Source organism: Calidris pugnax, unplaced genomic scaffold, assembly GCF_001431845.1.
Source record: "Calidris pugnax isolate Ruff unplaced genomic scaffold, ASM143184v1 scaffold189, whole genome shotgun sequence".
Classification (NCBI taxonomy): domain Eukaryota; kingdom Metazoa; phylum Chordata; class Aves; order Charadriiformes; family Scolopacidae; genus Calidris; species Calidris pugnax.
In genome coordinates this window covers 882008-904101 of record NW_015091069.1, presented here as the reverse complement: position 1 = coordinate 904101, position 22094 = coordinate 882008, and the positions used below count along the sequence as shown (strand labels likewise).

Genomic DNA, 22094 nt, shown 5'->3' with positions numbered 1-22094 from the left:
CTCTTTGTGACTCAATTATTTTCCCTGTCCATCTCCAAATGCCCTTTACTTTAGCTATATCTCTTTTTTAAGATACAAAGAAAAGAGCTTACTAGACAGAATGCAATCACACCCTGCCTGGAGCGAAGAATTAGTAGGATAACCAGAAGGAAATATATTCCTTTTTTTATCTTTGGTAATTTATCTAATACAGGCAAAGAAGAACTTTGCCTGTATCTTGACCCTTTTTCTCTAATGTCAGCCATTAAAAATTTGAGTTTTCTAATAAATGGCAAGTCAAGGACGTATGGATAGCTATTTTCATATTAAAATTAAGCCAGTTTGGAGAAAAGGACACATATGGAATCAGAAATTTCCATTATTGCCACAAAAAACTTTGCTTATAAACATTAGAATTTGTGTACAGAATTGGAAATACCATTTCTAAACCATATGAAACCTCAAGGTATTGCTTCCTGATATACTTTTAACTGTCCCTAATTTTTACTGTAAAAGCATCCCTTGGTAAGTACCAGTAACAGAAGTTTCCCTGGAAGGAAAAATGACCATCTCAGCCGTTTTGTGCTGAGCTGGGACTGAGCAGCTGGTGGCTTGAGACAGTGATGACACAGTCCACGTTTTACTATCAGGTTTCATTTGAACAGCAGCCACATACTTCAAAACCATGAGCGTTCGGTGATCTTCATGATATTTTATTATATTTTTTTAATAATAATTATATTTTTTTAATAATATATTTATTTATATTTTATTAGACTGTGCTTTCAGGCAGTGACTGTCTTCTGCTGCTGCCCCACACAGCTAGGGCTTCCTGACACCAGCACTAGACAAAATGATCTGAAGAACAGTCCAGTATCTTCTGTGCTAGTACCTCGGCTGCCAGCAAAGACACATCGCTAATCATCAGGGATTGCTGACCAAGCTGGAGGAACCACAGCAGATCTCAGAAGGGAAACCTACCTAAAGATGTCAGCAATAGTGCAAGGCAAGAAGCACTCAGACCTTCACTTCCTTCTCATGCCCCATCTCTCTGTATCTCAGAATCACAGAATCTTCTAGGTTGGAAGGGACCTTAAAGATCATCTTGTCCAACCGTCAACCTAACTGACAAAAATAGACACCCACACAACAAACAAGGAGCATCATCACTAAACCATACCTCCCAGCACCACATCAACCTGTCTTTTGAACACCTCCAGGGATGGTGCCTCAACCACCTCCCTGGGCAGCCCATTCCAATGCCTGATAACCCTTTTGGTGAAAATATTTTTCCTAATATCCAGCCTGAACCTCCCCTGGCACAGCTTGAGGCCATTTCCTCTCGTCCTGTCGCCTGTGACTTGATAGAAGAGACCGACCCCCACCTCTCTACACCCTCCTTTCAGGTAGTTGTAGAGAGCAATAAGGTCTCCCCTCAGCCTCCTCTTCTCCAGGCTGAATAACCCCAGCTCCCTCAGCCTCTCCTCATAAGACTTGTGCTCCAGACCCCTCACCATCTTTGTCGCCCTTCTCTGGACCCGCTCCAGCACCTCAATGTCTTTTTTATGGTAGGGGGCCCAAAACTGGACACAGTACTCGAGGTGGGGCCTCACCAGTGCCCAGTACAGGGGGACAATCACCTCTCGGGCCCTACTCCCCACACTGTTCCTGACACAGGCCAGGATGCTGTTGGCCTTCTTGGCCACCTGGGCACACTGCTGGCTCCTGTTCAGCCCACAGGCCACCAACACCCCCAGGTCCTTTTCTGCCAGGCAGCTCCAGCCACTCTGCCCCCAGCCTGGAGCGCTGCAGGGGGTTGGTGTGACCCAAGTGCAGGACTTGGCACTTGGCCTTGTTGAACCTCATCCCAAGGCCTCGGCCCATCGATCCAGCCTGTCCAGATCTCTCTGCAGAGCCTCTCTACCCTCTACTGACCTTCTGTGGTTTAGACCCTCAGACAGTAACATCGAGGGCAAAGGATCTGTTTTCTGCTTGTATTGCAGTTCCTACGTGGGATAGATCCCTCCCCAGTGCCACAACAAGAAGTAGTTCTACTATTTCTGTATTGTCATAACTAGGACAATGAAAGAATGGTATGGACAGCAATCTGCAAAAGCTCAGATGATCCGAAGCAGAGGCCCACAGTAAGACACAGAACAGCTTCAGAAATGCTATGTTATTTGGCAACTACAATGTTTTCCGAAGCTTTGCTTTCATGATCCTTCCTTCACTCTGTAATGAGCTCAAAGGCTCACATGGGCAAAGGGGACTGTGTCAACAGACTCCTTGACCAGCGCAGAGCTCTTTCTGAGATCAAAGACATCGCAATGAAAATAACCATGTAGTGACAAACTGTGAACCTAAAATCTGGAAAGCCTACCCAAGCTGATAATACACCCTAGGTGACAGTCGGCGACTGGCATGTAAAAGCTCTGCAAGCTCTCAGTGGCATTTTTTCATATTTAACTCCTGTGATGTAGATAAGCCTTATTTCCAAATTGCTGCACAAATCTTTTGGGGCAGCTAAAGGACAAGACACTGGATGGGCATGGACAATGGCAACTACAATGAAAAGAACAGTCCCATTTATGTTTGCAAAGAAAAGCTCAAAAATGCACAGCAAGCATAACTGATACAAAAAATAACCCTCATTAGACCCTGAATTTGCAGAGAGCCCCCAAAAAATCACCTCTGAGGAGAAAACTCTCTGTCAGTCTTTTACTCACCCATCAACCACGCCAATGACAATATTTTAAATGTCAACACTGTATTTTACTGCTCATCAAGGCATGCAGGCTCAAGGAAGCAATAGCATGCAATGGAACAGAGGGGATGTGGAGGGCAATAGCTATATGAATAAAGATCCTTTGGCTTTCAGTCAGTTCCCAAGGAAGGACTGTTGTGCATCTTGAAAGACTTTCCGTTCAAAAATTTAGAAAACACTGTAATAAAGCATGAGTACAAAACATGAAAGATTGAGGACAGACCAAGAAAGCTGAAGACATTAATAAAGAAATAGTAGAGATAAATGACAAAATTATAAGTAATACTCAGTCTAACTCCTCACACAACACAATTATAAAATTGGATCTGCTGGTCATCTGGGATTCCGTATATGATCAGCAGCACAGAAAACTGCAGCAGACCCATCTTTTGCAATTAACAATATGCTGATTTCCTGCAGGTTTTTTGGTCAAGGTTTCCTTGGACAAAAATGGAGCTATTTAAATGTTCTCAACGAAAAAGTGATTTAAAGGTGTGACCGTTCATGTCATCAGCCTGTCAATAACTCATTGAACTTGGGATACAAGATTGGTTTGCCAGAGTGTGTATATACGTATGTGTGACCATGTGGAAAAAGTGCTGGGAAAAGAGAAAGTAATCCTCCACTTTTCATTACCTCTGTAAAACACAGACCCCTCCCATATTTTTACAAGAAATGTCAGTCCCTGGTTGTGAGCTGCAAACTGCAAGGGTGTCTCTTCTGCAGCCCAGTCCTCGTTGGAGGCATGAAGTCCAACCCAGTACAGGTTGGTTGTCAAAACTCTGGCTGATTTCACCAGGCTTTGCTTCTGGCCCAAAAAACAACAGGAGTCCATGAAATACAAGCTAGAAACAGCGGGCTGACCAAATTCTGTAAGATCTATTTCACTCTCTAGCATTTTGAGACTGCTAAATTTGGGAGCTAAGGGTGACTTTTTATTACTAGACCGGTATAAAGGGATCTAAATAGGTGAGGCTTAGTGGCCTGTAAGCAAGCAGGGTTTTCATGAAAGAGTGAGTTCATTGGCAAACTGTCAAACATCTGTAAGCAAGCAGGGTTTTCATGAAAGAGTTCATTGGCAAACTGTCAAACACGTTAAACTGATTTTCTAGAAAAGTTCTATGGAGTATTGCTATAAGCTGTGGATAAGTGGCTGAGAAGCACAACTAAAGACACGAATAGTTTCTGTGCCTTGAAACACTTCATTTTACTACTAAGAAGTATTACAGACAGCTAAAAACATAGAAACAAAATTATTTTAAAAATTATTATCCTTGTCACCAGCTCTCTCGAGTTCCTTCTCCCAGCTGTAAGGCAGCAGTAAGGCTGTTAATCTGATGGGGAAGACACCTGGCACACCTGCCAGGGGAAGGACACTGGACAGGCAGCAGTCAGGAGTGCACTGGGGACTGGGGCTCATTCTGGGGAGGCAACTGGACGTGTGGTGTGTGCTTATAAACCACAGCACCACACAGCACCCTCTCTGTCCTTACCCTGTGCCCCAGCTGCAGCTCACCAGCCAACCCTTTGGTGTGCCAGCCAGCCCCATCTTGCCTGTCAGGGCAGAGGGAGGCCATTACCAGCACCTACAGGCCCCTGTGGAACCATAGAAGTTCATGAAACTCCTGGAAGTTCATAAACTACAGACCTTGGGGAAAGCGAGGCCAGAGCTGTTTGTAGAGACCTGATGTCCAAGGCTTGATGTCTGATAGATCTGCTGTAAATGATCTTCATCCCCACCCTGCCAGTAACCAGACGTACTGCAGCGTGGGTTGCCAGCCCAAAGGCCAGTGGTCTCTCACCCAGGGAGAAATGAGACAAAATGCAACTTGCAGCAACAGCAGAATAATTGTTTCTGTTCAAATTAGTTTCACCTTGCTGTGAAAACAGACCCATTGCAGCTGGTTCTCATTTACAGCCATAATCTCTTCCTCTTTTTTCCCCTTCAGCCCCTTGTCTTCTGGAGCCAGGCAATGTGAGATCTGGAACCACCAAACCCCCTCAACAAAAGGAAACCCGAGTCATCTCACTGAATGCTTCATTTTCTGCTTGGAGAGCAAGAAAGGATAAAAAAAAGCTGCCTGGGGACTGAAAAGAAAAATCCCAAGGACTGAGAAACAACAACAAAAAGAAAGTCAAGGATGTAGCAAACAGGATGGGTGAGAGACAGAAGAGGACAAGACACAGAAAATGAGATCCTCTTCCTCGGAGTCCCAGGACCTTACCACATGCCAGCTCCCTGCCCAGGGCAAGTAACACTCCTATTCCATTAGTAAACAAGGAGAGAGAGAAAGCAAGGAAAAAGGAAATGTCATCTGAACCATAACTGAGCAGAAATGTCTATTCCAACTGGCTGTACTAACAGTAATAACAACTTCTCAACTCCCCACGTTCCAATCAAAACTGAATGGTGCTTTCTGCAATACGCAGGGCAACTTCCTTCCCAGAAGTCATTCCAGTTTTATAGAGCGGCACCTTTGCACTCTGCCACAAAGCAATCTGTTAACAAACATTAGGAACAGCAGGAATGGAGCAATGGGAGACTCTCAAATCAAGTATTCATTGATTTCATTTAGATGATTATACTGTACAGAGCAACCAAAAGGGTTTAGAGTTAATCTTCCCCTGATGGCTTGTGGTACATGAGCAAGGCCCTGGGTGGTCCAGACTCTTTGGATTCTATTGCTGGATCTTCCATGGCCTCGTGTAACCTCTGAGACACCATCTCTCCTCCCCAGCCTCCACACGGTGCACCCCACCAATTGTGGACAAAAGTGATCTACCTCGCAGGGAAGGGAGAAATAAAACACCTCGACATTATCACATAGGAGAAACCACCACAGTTAAGTGATCTCTATCACTATTATGTGTACATAGCGTACTATGTACCATACTATAGTAATTCTATTGCTATTTTTGCTGTGGTTTTGCTGTTCTTTTATCCCTGATGAAAGCCAGCAGAAGACAAAATGACTTGCTAATATTTCAACGACCTTTACTTCCATTTGTCTTCTTTGTAATTTACTTTGCTGGCAAAGCTCACTTGCAAAAAAAATAAAGTGTATGATGTGTGAGGGAAGTTCAGGTCAGATAAAATGTGTTGCAACAAAACAAACTGAATGTGAGGGGGGTGGCTGGGAAACATCTCTGCAGGCTATGTGTAAATTGTCATGGGCAGCTGTGCCTACAGGAGCCAAACCAGCTCAATGCATGCATAGGTCACATCTGGTTTTCAGTGTACACTGACCACACTGAGCATAGGAAGCAGACAGCAGTATGCAACCCGGAGCGTCCCAACTGCACTGGTAAACTGCCTCCTACCATTACTGTAAGCAAAATTTTGGAGGACACAGGATGGAAGGGTATAAAGAGATCACGGAAGCGTCAGACACGATTCTGGAAAGATAACAAGTAAGCTCAATGGAAAAGGAAGAAAAAAGAGAGCAAGGTTACTGCAAGTAGTTTTCCTCACAGTGTAACAAGGAAGAAGATCTCAGCCACATGCACCTTCTATGAAAGGCAGATAACACATTACAAGACCTTACCAAAGGTCTTATAAGACCAAAATAAGACCTTACTAGTACGCTCACCAACATTGTACTGACCCAGTCTGAGAAAGATCAAAACTAGCAACAGATCAGCAAGTATATGGATCCCAAATCCACACAGCAAGAGAACTGTTCACATCTAAAAGCCACCCACACTCTACATTCATACAAAATAGATACATAAGGCTGAGGTAAGAGAGGTGTGAACGGCATGTCCTTTTCAGGAACTCTCAAAATCCTTTTGCTATCAAGCACTTTACTTTCTATGTTCCTTCTCTTATTCAGAACAGTGATTCTCTGCAAAATATCTATCTGCCGCTGTCTAATACATGGCTTCTAAAGAAAAGGAAGACTAGAAGAACAAAAGGAGGAACTGCTTATGACTCCTATTTGGGGGCAATGTGGTGAGGGCAACCACAGTTTTAAGTCTTCAAGTACAGACAAATTTCCTTCTGTAAGTGATAAGACTAGAAGACATGGACTGGCACCAAGAGTACAGCAGATAGTAACTCAAGGGCTGACACTTCCATAATGGCTCATCCTCTTCTCCAGGCTCTACCCAAACTACACAGAAACCAGCTCAGTCACTGACCTGAAGTGTGGTACTTGCATCGCTGGCTCCCTCCTCATGACTTGCTGCCCTTAAGTCTCATCTCATACGTTTGCAGTGCCACTGTGTCTTTGGCACACTGTCACCCCTGAAGCTGGATGCAGTTCACCAGCCCAGTCTAGGATATAACCACCAGCTCTGCTACATCAGGTATGGTTTGAAAGATGGCCACTGTACAGACACTGCACTTGTACAGGCTAGGATAAACCACAACCAATTTCCAACGAAGCTCATTAAAGAGGCTTAAGTCCTCAGTTGCAATTTGTATCATGGCTCAGCCTTCATGATTCAAGCGCTTGATTACGGTCATTATGTGGTCCTCTTTGTTGTTATAGCAATAGCAAAGTTAAAAGTCTGTTCATAGTCAATTCTGTTAGCAGCCCACCTCTTTAACCAGTATTTCCACAACATGCAGAAAACCGTAATTCGGTCATTCAGGTTCAAAACCGTATGAGACTAAAGTAGCAGGTAAACTGCTGAAGCTGCAATCTGTTGAATCCACAAAAGATGTGTGTTTCCCAATCTCTGCAGGGGTCTGATGTATATACTTTGTGGGGTAGAAAACAGGGCAGTTACCAGTTACCAAGGAGAGGAACTGAGAGATGTCTCCCTTCAAATAATTACAGTGGGGAGATTTTTCCAACGTTTTCAATCATGCTGCTGAATGTTTGCCTCAACCTCCAATTAGCAGACTGAAACATAATTTTTTTTTAAAAAAGAAAAAATTAGAGGCATAAGAATAGAGAGAAGAGAAAGTAAAATGGTGAGTTGCTCTTTCTAACTCTGTATTATGGCTACTGTCCTCCAGAGAGCACTTTCACCTGGCACCTAGGAAGGAACAATTCCCAGTGGGAGAGCAAAAAAGGAAAAATTTCATCTCTCCCCTCATCAGACAGCCACAAATAATGCTGCTTTACCCAACCAACTAACAGCTAAATGGCGCTCTGCAGACAAACTTATCGAAAGAAAAGGCTGGAAAGACCAAGTTCATTTAAGGCTACCAGAGATTCATAAAAAAATTCTGAAAATCCTTGCCTGTAAATACCAGCAGAGAAACCATTTCTCTCATCCGGGGTTGATCAGATGCTTATCCTTGTGCAGGTCTGAAGGTGTTATACTCCTGTAAGCCTACTGGTGGTCAGGAGTAACTCATCACTTCCATTTTGGTGTAGAAATACACAATAAGCTGTTAAAAATAAACTTGACAGCTGGACACTTTTAATCAGTAACTCTTAAAACTGCCTCAGTGCAAGGTGGACCTCATTTTCAGTTTTCTGTGTAAGTAAATAAAGAGGATGGCGACTGAGGTAGCTCTGCCTATTTGTAGATTACAAATTCAGATCTTGTCTATTCTGGAAAACTCTATGATGACTGAGATACCTAATTAAATTATGACATCAGAGGAGATGAGAGTTAATACTGAGCGGCTGCGAGGAACAGGCATATTTTGACATTCTGATTAATGCTCTTTATTATTGTTAACCTGTAATTACTTCAACGACTACTGAACAATTGAGACGGATAAAAAAGGTATGTCTTTGTTAGAGAAGATGTCCCCCCCTCGTTTTTCATTAAGGTGTAGGATTTCACAATGCAGGTATCTGAGGCCTATGAAAACTGCTCTGATAATAGTAAGACAGACCAGACTTAACTTTCATGATATTTCCAAGGCTACTCTTACTTTCCCTCAAAAAAACCAAACAAAGCAAGTTTCTCTTAGCTTAGAGTAACACGTTTTAGTTGTGCTTTACATGTAAGAAAAAGAGCATGTTGGTTTATTTGAAGGTCAACTCTAACCTTCTATTAGCTCTGCCTCCAGAGCAAGCCTTCACCTACAGTAGACTATTACAAGTCAACACTTTGAATAAATCAGCTTTGTTAATAAGGGGAGTTTGCTGCAATCTGAACAAAATAAGAGCTACATTACATATATCTCTGAGCAGAAAATATGTAGGCTCTGAAGTTGAAGGCAACTGAAAACTCTCTACTTTGAAGAGTGACTGTTAATATGGCACTACGTGGTTCTACATTTATTGTCTCTAAGTGATTTCTGGATTGAGTTTACTCAGTTTACAAGTAAAATGATTTTTATTTCTACTTAACACTCCTCCATGCAAATTCAGTCAACAAACTTTAAGTTGGGCCGTGCTCCTTTTTGCCCATATATCATCACTCTTAATGAAGACCGTGCATGCCAAATGGAAGTAGGGAGCTCTAGGGTAAGAGTGGGGCTTGAGGGCAACAGGTCCAGTACTCTCCCAGTATAATTTGCTTACTTTCCATGGAGGCCTTCCTATGTAGACCAGCTGAGGATATGGCTAAATGAAGACACATTCCTAAAGTGGGAAGCTAAGTAACTGCCCTGATGGTGATACAGAACCAAGGGAGAACTAAAGTAATTCTTCCCAGCCCACGCTGCTTCAGTTAATAATAAAAAGGTAGTATGTTTATTACTAATACAGGACTGCAAATAGAGCCTGAGAGCAGAGAATGTCTTAAACAATATGTCACTGTCCCACAGCCAAGTTTCAGAGTAAAACCACCGACTAAGATTTCACAATACAGACATTTGACAAAGAAAGAATATTTCTTCTGGTGTAACGTTTGGGCCCTGACACCAATACAACATATTTCCCAATGACAAAAAAATCTTGTAAACCACAAAACACAAGGACACAGGATTACAGAAGTTAAAGATAGAAGAAGAAACCCACAAAGCAGAAATATTAAGGCCACCTGTGCACTTCAGAAATGCACAGTCGCCACAACCAAACAGGATATATCTCTCATTAATATTATATGTAGTAAAACACACACACAGTATAATAGGCAGTTGATCTTACTCTAGAGAAGTAGAGCCAGAACAACGAAGATAAGCTCAAACCTTTGTGGCCAGCCTACAGTAAAAAGCTCTAGTCTGAATCCCAGCACCTCTTAGCAGCCTGTCAACAGGACACCAGAGGGGAAAACAGAGGTCCCCATGTAGGTCCCTATCAAAGTCACAACAGGATTCCAAGCTGAATGCTTCCAAGGAGAAGGGGAGAAAAAGAAAACATCGAAGGACAAGTTGCCAAGGTTTTAGCCTGAGACCTAACAACGAAGCACAAGTTGCCAAGGTTTTAGCCTGAGACCTAACAGCAGCCACAGACATTTGTTTAATCTTTCAGGTGCTCATTAGTGTCAAGCCCCTGTGGCAGCCTCCATACTGTCTCCCCATACCGTAGCTGGCTGAAGGTAGAGTTATATACCGTCCTAATGAGCTGCAAGGAGGGTGATGTGCGTCATTGGCTTCTGTTTCAATCTTGGCAATCTAAGTGTAAAGGCCTTGCAACAGCTTCTGATTCTGCTGACATTTAATTAGCCGGTGTCATTTTGATGCCATAGCCTGTCTCATCAGGATGATAACTACAAAACAACATGTGGAGCATAAAAGTTCTATGAGAAGTTTCAGGTCTGGCAGCCAAGGATACGAGTCCCCTGACAGTCACAGCTCCTGGCGCTGGTCCCCATTAGCCCTTTGTTTTGGCACTGCTATCAGCAAGAGCTTCTCTGTTAAGGAGAAAGAAACAAAAAAAAGCCCCAAACCCAAAAACTGCATACCTCAGCAAAGGCTTGCAAAAAGCTACATCCTTTAGCTCTGAAAATTCTACCTGTCCTGCAGAAAGGGAGCATCCTTATTGCACAAATTCACAGCTATTTATCCCGAAGGACAGGTTTACCCTAAAGGATAGGTTTGATCACCTTCTGGCTTCAAATGGTAGTCTTCTTTATTTAAGTATGTACAGCATTTTTCTCCATTTTTCTCCATGATTTGCCATCAGGTGCTTGGGAAAACAATCTCCTATAATACCTACCAATTACTGCTTGCCCACATCAACTGCAAAATTTGGAAATGATCATTGCTATACAAAATGTGACTGATCTATATCTTCACTCAATATAACAAGTGATTCTGGTACAGTACATCCATTTACACCAGACAAGCTCAGATTTTTTTTGTATTTGGGTCTTTTTCCAAAATCCTTTCTCATACGCTACAGACACAACTTTTTCAGAGCGTACCAGTCAGAGATGTATAAAAATTCAAATGGACCAAGCCATTTCATTCACAGAATAGAATCAACTCAAAATCTTTGTCAATAGAACCTAGGCACGACCTAATGTTTTGTAAAAACAGACCCATTGGACTAATGGGCCACAGCTCCATTTTTGAGCAAAGCGTCTACCTGAGGCAGAGGATGGGCAGAAAGAGGCCAACAAGCTTAAAAATTCACTGAACCAGCGTGGTCCCCAGATCCCAGCTCTTCTGAAGGATCCTTGTTGGAGCTAAAAGCTGCTTTCCAACTGGATGAGCACAAACCCATCTTTTAGAGCAGAATGCTCTAAGAACTCACACCTCCCACAAGGGCAGGGAGATCAAATGTTATGGGCCAATAATGGTAACACCAACATCGAAGGTGAAGGCGGAAAAGTTGCAAGACTTTTCCACTGGGCTTCTGTTCATCTCTTTTCCATGGTAAAACCACGACATTATAATTTCATCCAGTTAATGCCCACTGCAGACTACTGGGGGTTGTAACTGGTTCCAAACACTCACTATCCTAAATAGCCTTCCAGATGTTTCTTTGCTGTGTCTTATAATAGGTGCTTGTCAAGGCAAAGTATTAAGTAATTAATTTCAGCCCTCTTCATCAACATTTCGTTTTAAACAGTCAAATGTCGCTCCAAATTTACCCCTGACCATAGTCACACTTACTTCACACAGAATACTGTTTTGTCTGCCTGGGAAAAGCTAGATAGTTCAGAAACTTTGGATTCTCACTCTGAAGGAAAAAGTTACATGCAGTGATCCTATCTCACGTTTGGAGGCACACATTCACAGTGTTTCTTCTCGTGTTCCCCATACCATGCAGCCATGGAAAATCTGCTCTCATCATTTTAAGCAAGGTCTTGCCATGGAATCCTTTGTCCTTGAAGTATATGCGGGTCAAGACAAATGGATGGGTACGAGAATTCACATTTACTTATAGTGTAAGTTTTAATAAATGTATTTTATGCATGCACACACAAACATAAGGGAGAAGGAGGACCAAGGTCTAAGTTCATCTGCCTCAACATTAAAATACAGCTAAATGAAGGAAAGCCAGCAGCTGCTCCAAGCTACAACACTCAAAATAACTACCCACAAAAAAAGCTAAGCGTTACAATACCTCCCTCACACTCATGCACACATTTGTATTCATTATCTTATGAAAGCTCTTCTTGCCTTGACAATCCACAATATTAGCAGCAGCACAAGAAAGTTTATTTGAAAACAAAACGTTAACATGATCTCTTTAAAAGACTCTTGGAGTACTAATGTGGTCAGTGATTAGGCACCTCTCAACTGTGCTACCCAATAAAAGCCAATTTTCCTCATTAGTAAAGTAGCTGGGATTGAGTGAGCACAGGAGAAAAGCCAACGTAGCAGTTAAAGCAAAGCACTGAGGGTCAAGCAACTTGCATTCCCTTCCCATGACAGCTAATGACTTGCTGTCTACACCTGCTTCTGGCTTGGTGTCCTTACCTGTCCTCTGGGTAATACCGTCTACTTTAAGAGAGGAGGAAACAAAATTAATGAAAGCTTTGAACTGTTCCAAACTCCTATAAAAAGGAAGATTAATTTTTTTAAATATTTTCGAAATGACTATTGTCATTGTCATTTCTTTGTTCTGCTGTAGTATACAAGAGTCCTAGAACCACACAGTTCTAGGCACAGAATTCATGTGGAAAATAAAGCTGCTCCCAGCTCTTGCTCTACTCAAACCTGATGGCAAGATATAGAAAGAGCTGCTAATCAGAAACCCAGAGAAACAAATGTTTTATGCTTCTTGGAATTTTATGTATTTGGATAGCTACATTTTTTAAAACTGACTTTAGTTTCTCCTTAATGACTGTACCACATAGCCAAGTCTCATTATCAAACCAGTCCTATTTTAAATGTCAAAAATAGTAACTTTTAAAATATAACCTGTAGTGCACCACTACTCTCAAACTATAAACCCATGCCATCAATTATGAATTTAATTGCACAGTTAGCAAATATTCTTCATGTGCATACACTAATCTGCAATATACTGCATAAAGATGGCAATAAGGCATTAGTTTGATAAAGCTTGCCAAGTTTGATACAGAAATCTTGATGCTGATATTATTGTATTTAATATATTAACAAATACATAAGGCTGAATGACTTATTTTGCTCAGTCCATTTAAAATTGGCATCCTTGCTGGATGGAGTATGACTTACTCATCATGTCCAGCTGCCACAGTATGCTTAGTAGTACCTGAAGCAAGAATCTTACAATTCACAGCAAATCCTGCCGCCTTTCCCTTGGTTTATTTTAAGAACTCAATCAATGGAAGAACACTTCCAGCTGTATCAGTCTATTAGAAGATAGCCTGGTTCAAGCTTGTGTTCGTTTATGCTGCACAACTTAATTGATATCAAGCAGCATTAATTTCTTCTAACTTTATGGGGTGGAGGAAATGACTTTTCATTAAGCCTTGGTGCCACCAGGAAATTATAAAAATATAAGTATTTTCATACTGCCTTGGAATTTAAGTTTGTAGCTTAACCTCATAAAATACCCCACCCTCCTATTTACCTGAAGGTTACAAAGATATTGTGGAATTCCAAGGCCTAGGCTTCCTTTCCAGCAAGGCATTTTAGCAAATGCTTAAAATCAAGCAGTTGAGTAAATATTCTGCTTGTCTGAGAGAACAGAACATACACCATGAAAGGGGTGACACCCTAGGTCAATACCCCTGTGCTCCTGCAACAGCTTTGGGACCTAGATGGAGGAAGTCACAAGGCACTGAAAATTTGAAAATTTTGTTGCAGTAACAGAATTTGCCTCCCTACTCCCTGTCCACTCCCATCTTCCTAGATCAAGGACGTGTCTACGTGGTCTATCAGGCAGATGAAAGTGCATTCTTCCCATGCTGGAAGCTGACTAGAAGCTATGTAAAGTGATCATCTCACATTCTCCTGAACCTCATGAATAAAGCCCCTGCTGAAAGGTGCAGTGTATCAGCTTGGGCTTCATGCTGTATTTAGAGAGCTTTATCTGCCTGAAAAACACAGAGAAACATGTATTCACGCATTCAAACAAGCCTGTGGTTATAGCCAGTGCTTTATCTTGCCTCGTAGGAAATGTTAAAGGGTCATGAACCTCACAGAAATACTACTAACTCCAATAAAGGTTTGTTGTAGTTTACAAACTACTGAAATACTTCATTATAACTAAGAGGTAGCAAGCTCAAGTAGTCATCTGAAAAGCCAGAGGATTTCCTTAACCTTTTATGATTATTTTTTTTTGGTAGCCATTTGAAAACTTGATTCTCCTACACTAATGCTTCTGCACATAAGAAGTGAGTGAGTATGAAACCTTTTTTGTGCTACTTTGTCAAAAGCTTTTGTCATCTCTACAGAGATACTACATTAAGATGAAGTCCCTTTGTGGACAGCCTGAGTAACTTTGCAAAGCACAGCGTAGCCTGCTTTAACAGAACCTTTTGAGGGGACAGCAATAAAAATACCACACCAATTCCTTTTGACTGAAGCTGGAAGAGGTGTCAGAGCTGATGGAACTATCCATAACACACCACTGGCATCCACCCGAGACTACTGTAAGAAATCAGTAATGTCAAGTTGGAGGCCTGGCTCTGAGCATGGCATTTGAACAAGACAAAGAAAACGGAATCTTCTCCACGGATTTTTCAAGAGAATTGTGAACGCTCTCTATCTAGCAATAACAGGCTTATTTTTCCAGGATGTGACCTCCAGCACCAGTTTGAGTCACTCTTCCACTGTAGGAGAGCTATGTCTGGAAGGAGCCCCAGGCCGGAGGCGGGCGGCTGAGGGGGAGTGCAGCTCGGGGCAGTTCCTCATGGATAAATCAGTTCTGCTTTCTGTCGGTGGTGCTCCCTTCTTCTCTCTGCTGCTGATACATCAAATGGGAAAACTGAGGAGCAGCAGCATCCAGTCAGTGTGTCGGTGTCAGTGCAGGAGAAAGAGCACAACTATGGCACGTGGCAGGATAGAGGAGGACTAGGAGATCAAGGAAAGGAGAGAGGGGACAGAGAAACATGTGGAAGAGCCATGGTAGCTGTCATGACGTGGCATATTTAGCAGTCAGCCTCTCACCATCATGTCCCGGGCTGCTGGGCCCACACACCTCTGTGTGTGATGCACACGCGTGTGTGTGCTTGTGTGATGTACGTGTGTGCACGTGCACTTCCACACGTGTCTCTGTGTACGCGTTTGGGGTAGGGGTCGAGAGGCTGTAAAGGAGATTTAACAGCAGATTTAACAACAATCACAGCCATGCTTGTGACATATTTATAACTTTCTATGCACCATGGGTCAAACATTTACAAGAATGCCTTCTGCTTCTGGTAAAATCAACCACAGGAAGGGCAAGGAAGGATGTTAGTGGTGGCAAAATGCAGAACCCACCATCGCTCCAAAGAGTGCAACGACAAAAACTGAAAGTCTGAGCTCCCCAAAATAAACTGTCTGTGTTTGAAGGCTGTAACAGCAAAAAGAGGAACTCTTGGTCTTGATTCTGCTGTTACAGAGGGACCAAAAAGCTTTAACCAGAGCAAGTGGTCCCAAGCAAGCGGCAGGAAAATGACTGAAGAGCCACACTGGTTGTAGGCAAAAATAAAGTCAGATGAACTCTGAAACTGTAAGGAGCACAGCAAAGGAATGTTATGTAAATCAGGTCAGTTAAGCTGAGTGGAAGGCCCAGCCACCAAAAAAGCCACCTCAACACAGCAAAGCCTAAGAGGGTGTTTGGAGAGTGGAGCCAGCAAAGGAACCCAGCAACAATGGCCTTACTGAGGAGGGGCCAGGCTGGTATCCTGCCCATCCCAGGGCAAGCGAAAGGGCACACGTGGAAAGAGTTTGGGGTTAAAGATCAGCAGTCCTGTGCCAAGAATCAGCTTGTGATTAGTGGAGGAGAGAGGAAGGCCCCAGATTGCCTGCCCTCCCATGGCTTTGTTTTGGTACAGGGCTTGACGTGGGTGCAAAGCTATTGTGAACCGACACACAAACTGTGTTACAGAAACGCAAGGAGAGAAAAACAATCCCTTTTTTTTTTAAAAAAAAGATGGATCTTTTTATAGCATATAGACCCAAGCATGCCATTTAATTCTAAAGAACAGGAAGCAGCTCAGTAAATTGCTGCCACATAAAGGCTTATGCAACCAAAATCCTGACTAGAGATGAGGCATTTGGAATAGCTGTGGGGTGGCACGGGGCTCCCCAGCACCCCAAATATCTGCACAGGGACAGAGCGCTACCTGAGGTGCAGATAAGGCTCTGTGTGCCCTTGGCAGTGACCTCTCTGATACAATGAACCCAGCAGTCACTCCATATATAGTTTTAAGACTATATTCTACTCCCCCAAATTTATTTTCCATTGTCATGAGCCCTGTTAAATCACTTAACACAAACTGTAGGCAAAAGACATAAAATACCAACATTTCAATTTGTCTGACAAACATTCAAACTTTCAAGGAGCAAAGAGTCAAACAAGGTAAGGTGCTACAGGAACTTTCTAAAAATTCTGTCATCTTTGGTGAGTACATACAGCTCAAGAGTGGAACACAGTCATCCATAACAACAACATAATAACAAGACTTACTTATTTAAATGTGCTGCAAGCACACAAGCATAATTCAGTAACTATTTTTCCACTCCTTGCTTGAAAGAAACATTGCATAATACTAGTATAACTATAGATTGCTTTCTTTTCTTTTTCTATTGAGTATTCAATTCCTAACAACACTTAATAAGTATAATGAATGTGGAACACTCCCGATCCCTATCTGTTTATTTCGTCCTACTTAGACAAAATACTTACTTTTTAAAAATACTTCTTTTTTTAAAATTTGGCCCTTATATGACATACCAAATGCTAACATTTATTATATAATTTAAAAAAAAAAAAAACAACCCAAAATGTGGTCTTAACTTTTTTAATTAAAAAAACAAAAAAAAAAAACAACCCAAAATGTGGTCTTTTTTAATTAAAAAAAAACTCTTTTCAATAGTCTTAACACAATTGAAAAATAAACTACTTTTGATACCAACTGCTCTGAAGAAGTAATATCCCATTAAATAAAAACCTTCAGTGTCCATTTTACCTTTACCAGTAGGGAAGCAAAAGTGATCAGAAAAAGCCTGAGGGCACTACAACATAAGTCAAAAGGAGAAAACAGTTAAAAGGTCCAATTATTCTTATTTGCTAATTAATATATTTAAAATAATATGAATCTTCTCAATTAAAGCTGATCTGGTAGCACAACAGAAGCTCCTATTTAAATACAGCAATAACGATAACCTGATTTATTATTTGATTGGTATGAATGAGCTGTTAATGTTAAAAGAAGACAAAGCTAGGTGTAGATTAACTGCTTTGCTCTACATCATTACTGCACACAAACAGAATCTACCAAATCACAAGAATTTGTGATTTCAGTCAGGTTTTGTGTGAAGTTTAACCATGTAACACTTTCCTGGAAGCAGTCACACAGCAGATAAGACATACCTGATGTGCTAAAATATAGATATTATGGCCAACATCTTTTGGGGAGATGCCATCATCTCCATTCTCCTCCTCATGGTCACATTCGAGGCCTTGGTTATATGCATTCTTCATCACATCCACCTGTAACACAAACCCAACCAAGGAGAAATGAAATAACTGGCATTTTCAGGGAAAAAAAGCACCGAACACTGTGTTTGAACAGGCTCGCTTTGTTCAGCTCTTCAGCTCAAGCCTGGTCAGGTGCCCTCAGTCCTGCAAGACAAGCAAGCAGTCTGAGAAATACTTTCTGAATAGACAAGCTTGAAGTATTTATGAACCTCCAAACTGCTACACCTCTCATCAGGAAAACTTCTGCAACCAAAAGAAAGGAACAGGGATGCTGAGCCTTTCTTAACAGGTATATTAGAATCATAGAATCATAGAATTGCCCAGGCCGGAAGGGACCTCCAAAGGTCATCTAGTCCGACCCCCCCGCAGTCAGCAGGGACACCCCCAACTAGACCAGGTTGCCCAGGGCCTCATCGAGCCTCTCCTTGAATATCTCCAGGGAAGGGGCCTCAACCACCTCCCTGGGCAACCTGTTCCAGGGCTCCACCACCCTCACAGTGAAGAACCCTCTCCTCATCTCCAATCTAAATCTGTTCCCCTCCAGCATTCACAAATGCTTTTAAAGATAGATCTACAGATGCCACAGGTAGGGTCTTGTGGCACTTGGCGTGCAGCTGTGACCTCTGGCGAGAGCTGGTCTACAGATGCCACAGGTAGGGTCTTGTGGCACTTGGCATGCAGCTGTGACCTCTGCAACATCGCTCAGCCTTCTCCACAAAGTTTAACAGAAAAAAAACCAAACCACTTAAACCAAAAAGAAAAGGAAGATACAGATCTGGGCAGAGTGCTGGGGTAGTTCCAAAATATTCAAAAGCCTGTTACAGGACCAAAAGGGGGAAATACACTATGCCCCACGCAGGACCTGATCCTACGGTTGTACCTTAGGGATGGCCTCATCATGTTGACATGCCACCATGGCAATGACTCCCTGAAACAAGCAGAGCACTGGGCTGATGCCCACAGATCTCCCAAAAAACCCAGTTTTTCAGTCACTACTGTTAGATGGTCAACTGGATTGGAAACGGCATCTCCAGACCTACCATCTATTTAGAAGTCCTGGAGACCTACACAAGTCTTACAGTTGTTCCAAAATACAGCAATAACTGCTCGTAACTAACTGTTTGCTCATGAGATATATAAGATTCAACGTACGTACATATGGTATGTATATTATGTCTATATATAAGATTCAACGTACGTACATATGGTGTGTATATTATGTCTACACACACACACACACACTTCTGTAGTACTTTTTCACAAACTGTGCAAGCTTAATTTCCCAGCCCCTGACAAAGTGTACTTGAAGACAGTCTACCAGCGTAGGATAATTTAGTTAGGAAACAATTACATTAAAGTGCTTGGAACGGATAAAAATAATGAAGTCGTAAAGACTGAAATCATGCATGCTTGATCCTTTTAAAGTACTTTTTGTGAATTAGTACTATCCTGATACATTGTGTCACCATGCACTGCCAACACTTTTCAGCTTAGACGCAGATCATTTCAAAAATGTTTTAATGACAGATTTTTTTTCAGCCAAAAGATTTATAAATATTCAGAAGTTTTTCTCACCAGTTCTCTTGGTCTCATGTTGAAAAGGATTCTTTCCGCATTCTCACTGTCGTGCCTGCTTTCCATAATAGCCAGCAAAAGCTTGGAGGCATTGTTCTAGACATACAAAACCAAGTTAATGCAAACTTAAAAATCTATTTCATGGATTAATGACCCTTGCATTTGTTTTAATCGAGATTAGGAGGACCACTTTTTTAGCGGGTAAGATTTTAAACTGCTCGCATCTTTTTTATTTTACTGACATATTTATAGGGTTTTTCTCCCATTTTAATGTCAGCATACTGTAGGGCTAACTAAGCCTGCACGCTATATTGGAAGAAGTACATTAAATACTGAAAAATACTCAAATACAGAGGCCTTGTTCTATACTGTTCATGAGAAACAAAATCCCATTTCCTTTTTATATTGCCCACCTAGAAATTTTTGCCATGGTTTTCTGTTAATACAATACTTAACAGAGGTAATTACAAAATGTGTTACACAAAAGTTTTCATCGTTCAGGCAGGTTTCCCCGCCCTTTGTTTTTTTATTTGAAAGGCTATAAAATAAATTGTTTTCATACATTCCTGGAATTTTGTTTCACTCCCAAATATTCCTGGGGGAAGATACAAAGATACTCTTTACTTTGTCAACTGGGTGCTTTTCACTGGACCTCTCCCAAGGATTAAATAGCATGAGTTTCAACAGCAGTAACCGAGTAGTGCCTCAGACTTTGGAGACCTGTCTGGCTTCCAGCTAAATCAGATGAACTGTGAACAGGAGAGGAAAAATGGTTTTGGAGGTGTGACTGCTTTCTGGCAGAGCGTGGTTGCCCTGGTTCCCCTGCCACAGCATCCCTTCATCATCCTCTACTACGGACTAACCTGTGTGAATACTCAGAAGCAGACTGCAGTTCCACGTCACAGGTAGGGGCCAGTAAAACATTCAATCCACCATAAAACCTCTTTCTCAGTTGCTTATTGCCAGATGTCAGCAATTCAAACTGAAATTTCTTGCAGCGAGGGTGTGTGCCTCAGACAATTAGTATGGACACTTTTTGAAGAAAAGGGTACAGCTGCTTTTGTGACTGAGGCAAAAGATGTTATTTTCTGCATGTTCAAGCAACTTCTGTTTTAAGCAGCCTTTGTATCTCCAAGTTTTGATAGCAGAGCTGAAAATCTGGAGGACTAGAGGCCAAGATAACACAATCATGCAAGTCGTAGTCCCCAGGGAATCCCAGAAAAATCTGTCCAGCTCAGAAGCCTTTTTTTTTTTTTTTAAATTATGATTTAAATACTATACTGTATAAAGTTGCTGGAATTTCACAGCTAAAAGCCCTCAGAGTTTCTTCTTGGTGGGCATGGAATCACAACAAAATCAGCCAAGTTGGATCATAAAATCCCCCAGTTGAGGCTCTCCTGTGGACTGATGGTCCAGCAGTTCCACCCCCTGCTCAAAGCAGGTCGGTCAAGGCTCCATCAAGCTGAGATCTGAACATCTCCAACAGGAGGACAGTTGGATTAGAAGTCAGCAGCAGAAGGAAGGAGAAGATGGAAGGAGGGTGGATGAATAGAATGAGGATTTACACCTGACAGGGGAACTAAGACCTTCTGAGAGAGGAGACTGGGAGCTGAGTGAGAAGCCAGGAGAGAGGAGCCTGGTCTTGCTAACACAAGGATGAGGTAAGAACAAAGAACAACAGATGAGAAGAAAAGACCACACTGGGACTGGCTAAAGAAGAACGGGACTCCATATGGATTTTTCCATAGCTCCCCTTTCCTTTCACTCCAGAATAAAACCAGCATCATCCATTGGAAAGATCTAATCAGACTCTTCACCTTGCAAACTACATTGAAAAAGTTGAACATGCCCAGTGCATGAGCGCAGGTAGAGGGAAAGGACAGCATTTTAAGACATCTGTCAGAGTGCTGCTCTGAGGAACTGGATGCTTCTTTTTTCACTGCAGTTTTCCCTTACAAAGGTGACCAAGTCAGCCGTGGTAGCATTGGTAGAATCTCAAACTAAGGGGTTAAGAGAGGCTGTGAGGTAGCTTAAGAAGGAAAGGGAGGAAACAGTGGATGAAGGCACTAGTCTACTCACTCATGGGTGAGGAGGCCTTTGAAGCTATTTTCCAGTGCAGACAACCCTGGGGAAGGAGAGAAGCCTGCTGCAGCTTCTGGGAAGTGAGGAAAGGCAGAGGGTGGGTAGGACTTTGAATCATCAACGGCCAGCTGCTTGCTACTGCCTCAGCAAACCTGACACACCGTAGCCTAGAATTACAGCAGACAGGTACATTCTCCAGGTTTTATTTCTCTGATCACTTGCAACTAATGTGGACATGCTCGTTTGACTGCGTGTTCTCCATTTTCTGCACGCTTTGATACCCTAGGATTTGATTTCCATTACCAGATACCAATGAGGAAAAGAGGTCTATTACTTGGAACATACAATCTAAAGTTTGTCATGACACATTACTACTGCGAAAAATCAGTTCCCAGGTGCTAGAAACAGGACATCCCAAAGTATTTCTCATCCCGTCTCATCTCCTCATAAGAATTTTGGAAAAATAAATTAACGTGTGAAGCAACTAGATATAGCAGAGCAAGGTGCTATGAGAAAAGCCCAAAAAGACTTATTAGACTCTCTCTGCCCTTAGACTGATAAAGTCTCTTCATCCTGACACTACACAGAGTGGCAGATATTGAGGTCATAACTGTGTGCCAGGGCTTAAACACTAGCCAGCAAGGAAGGCCAGAGGGTCACACTCAACATAACAAGAGGCAGAACAGAACAATGGCCATCTGTGCACTCAATGAACACTGTCTGCCATGCTCACTCAATGATTCGGGAGTCCAGTGGAAAATATAATCCATGAAGATGTCATTAAATACCACATCACAAACCATGTGCAAAACAAGCTAAATTAAGATGGC

General features: G+C 42.1%; 1 protein-coding gene across 1 annotated transcript in view; it reads right to left on the bottom strand.

Moving 5' to 3' along the window:
* Positions 1-22094, bottom strand: part of ITPR2 (inositol 1,4,5-trisphosphate receptor, type 2) — a 254914-nt gene that overhangs the window by 57741 nt on the left and 175079 nt on the right. The window contains exons 43-44 of the mRNA XM_014957035.1: positions 19183-19278; positions 17500-17619 (exon numbers count right to left, since the gene is read on the bottom strand). Coding sequence (XP_014812521.1) covers positions 17500-17619; positions 19183-19278 — 216 coding nt within the window. The remainder of the gene's footprint in view (positions 1-17499; positions 17620-19182; positions 19279-22094) is intronic.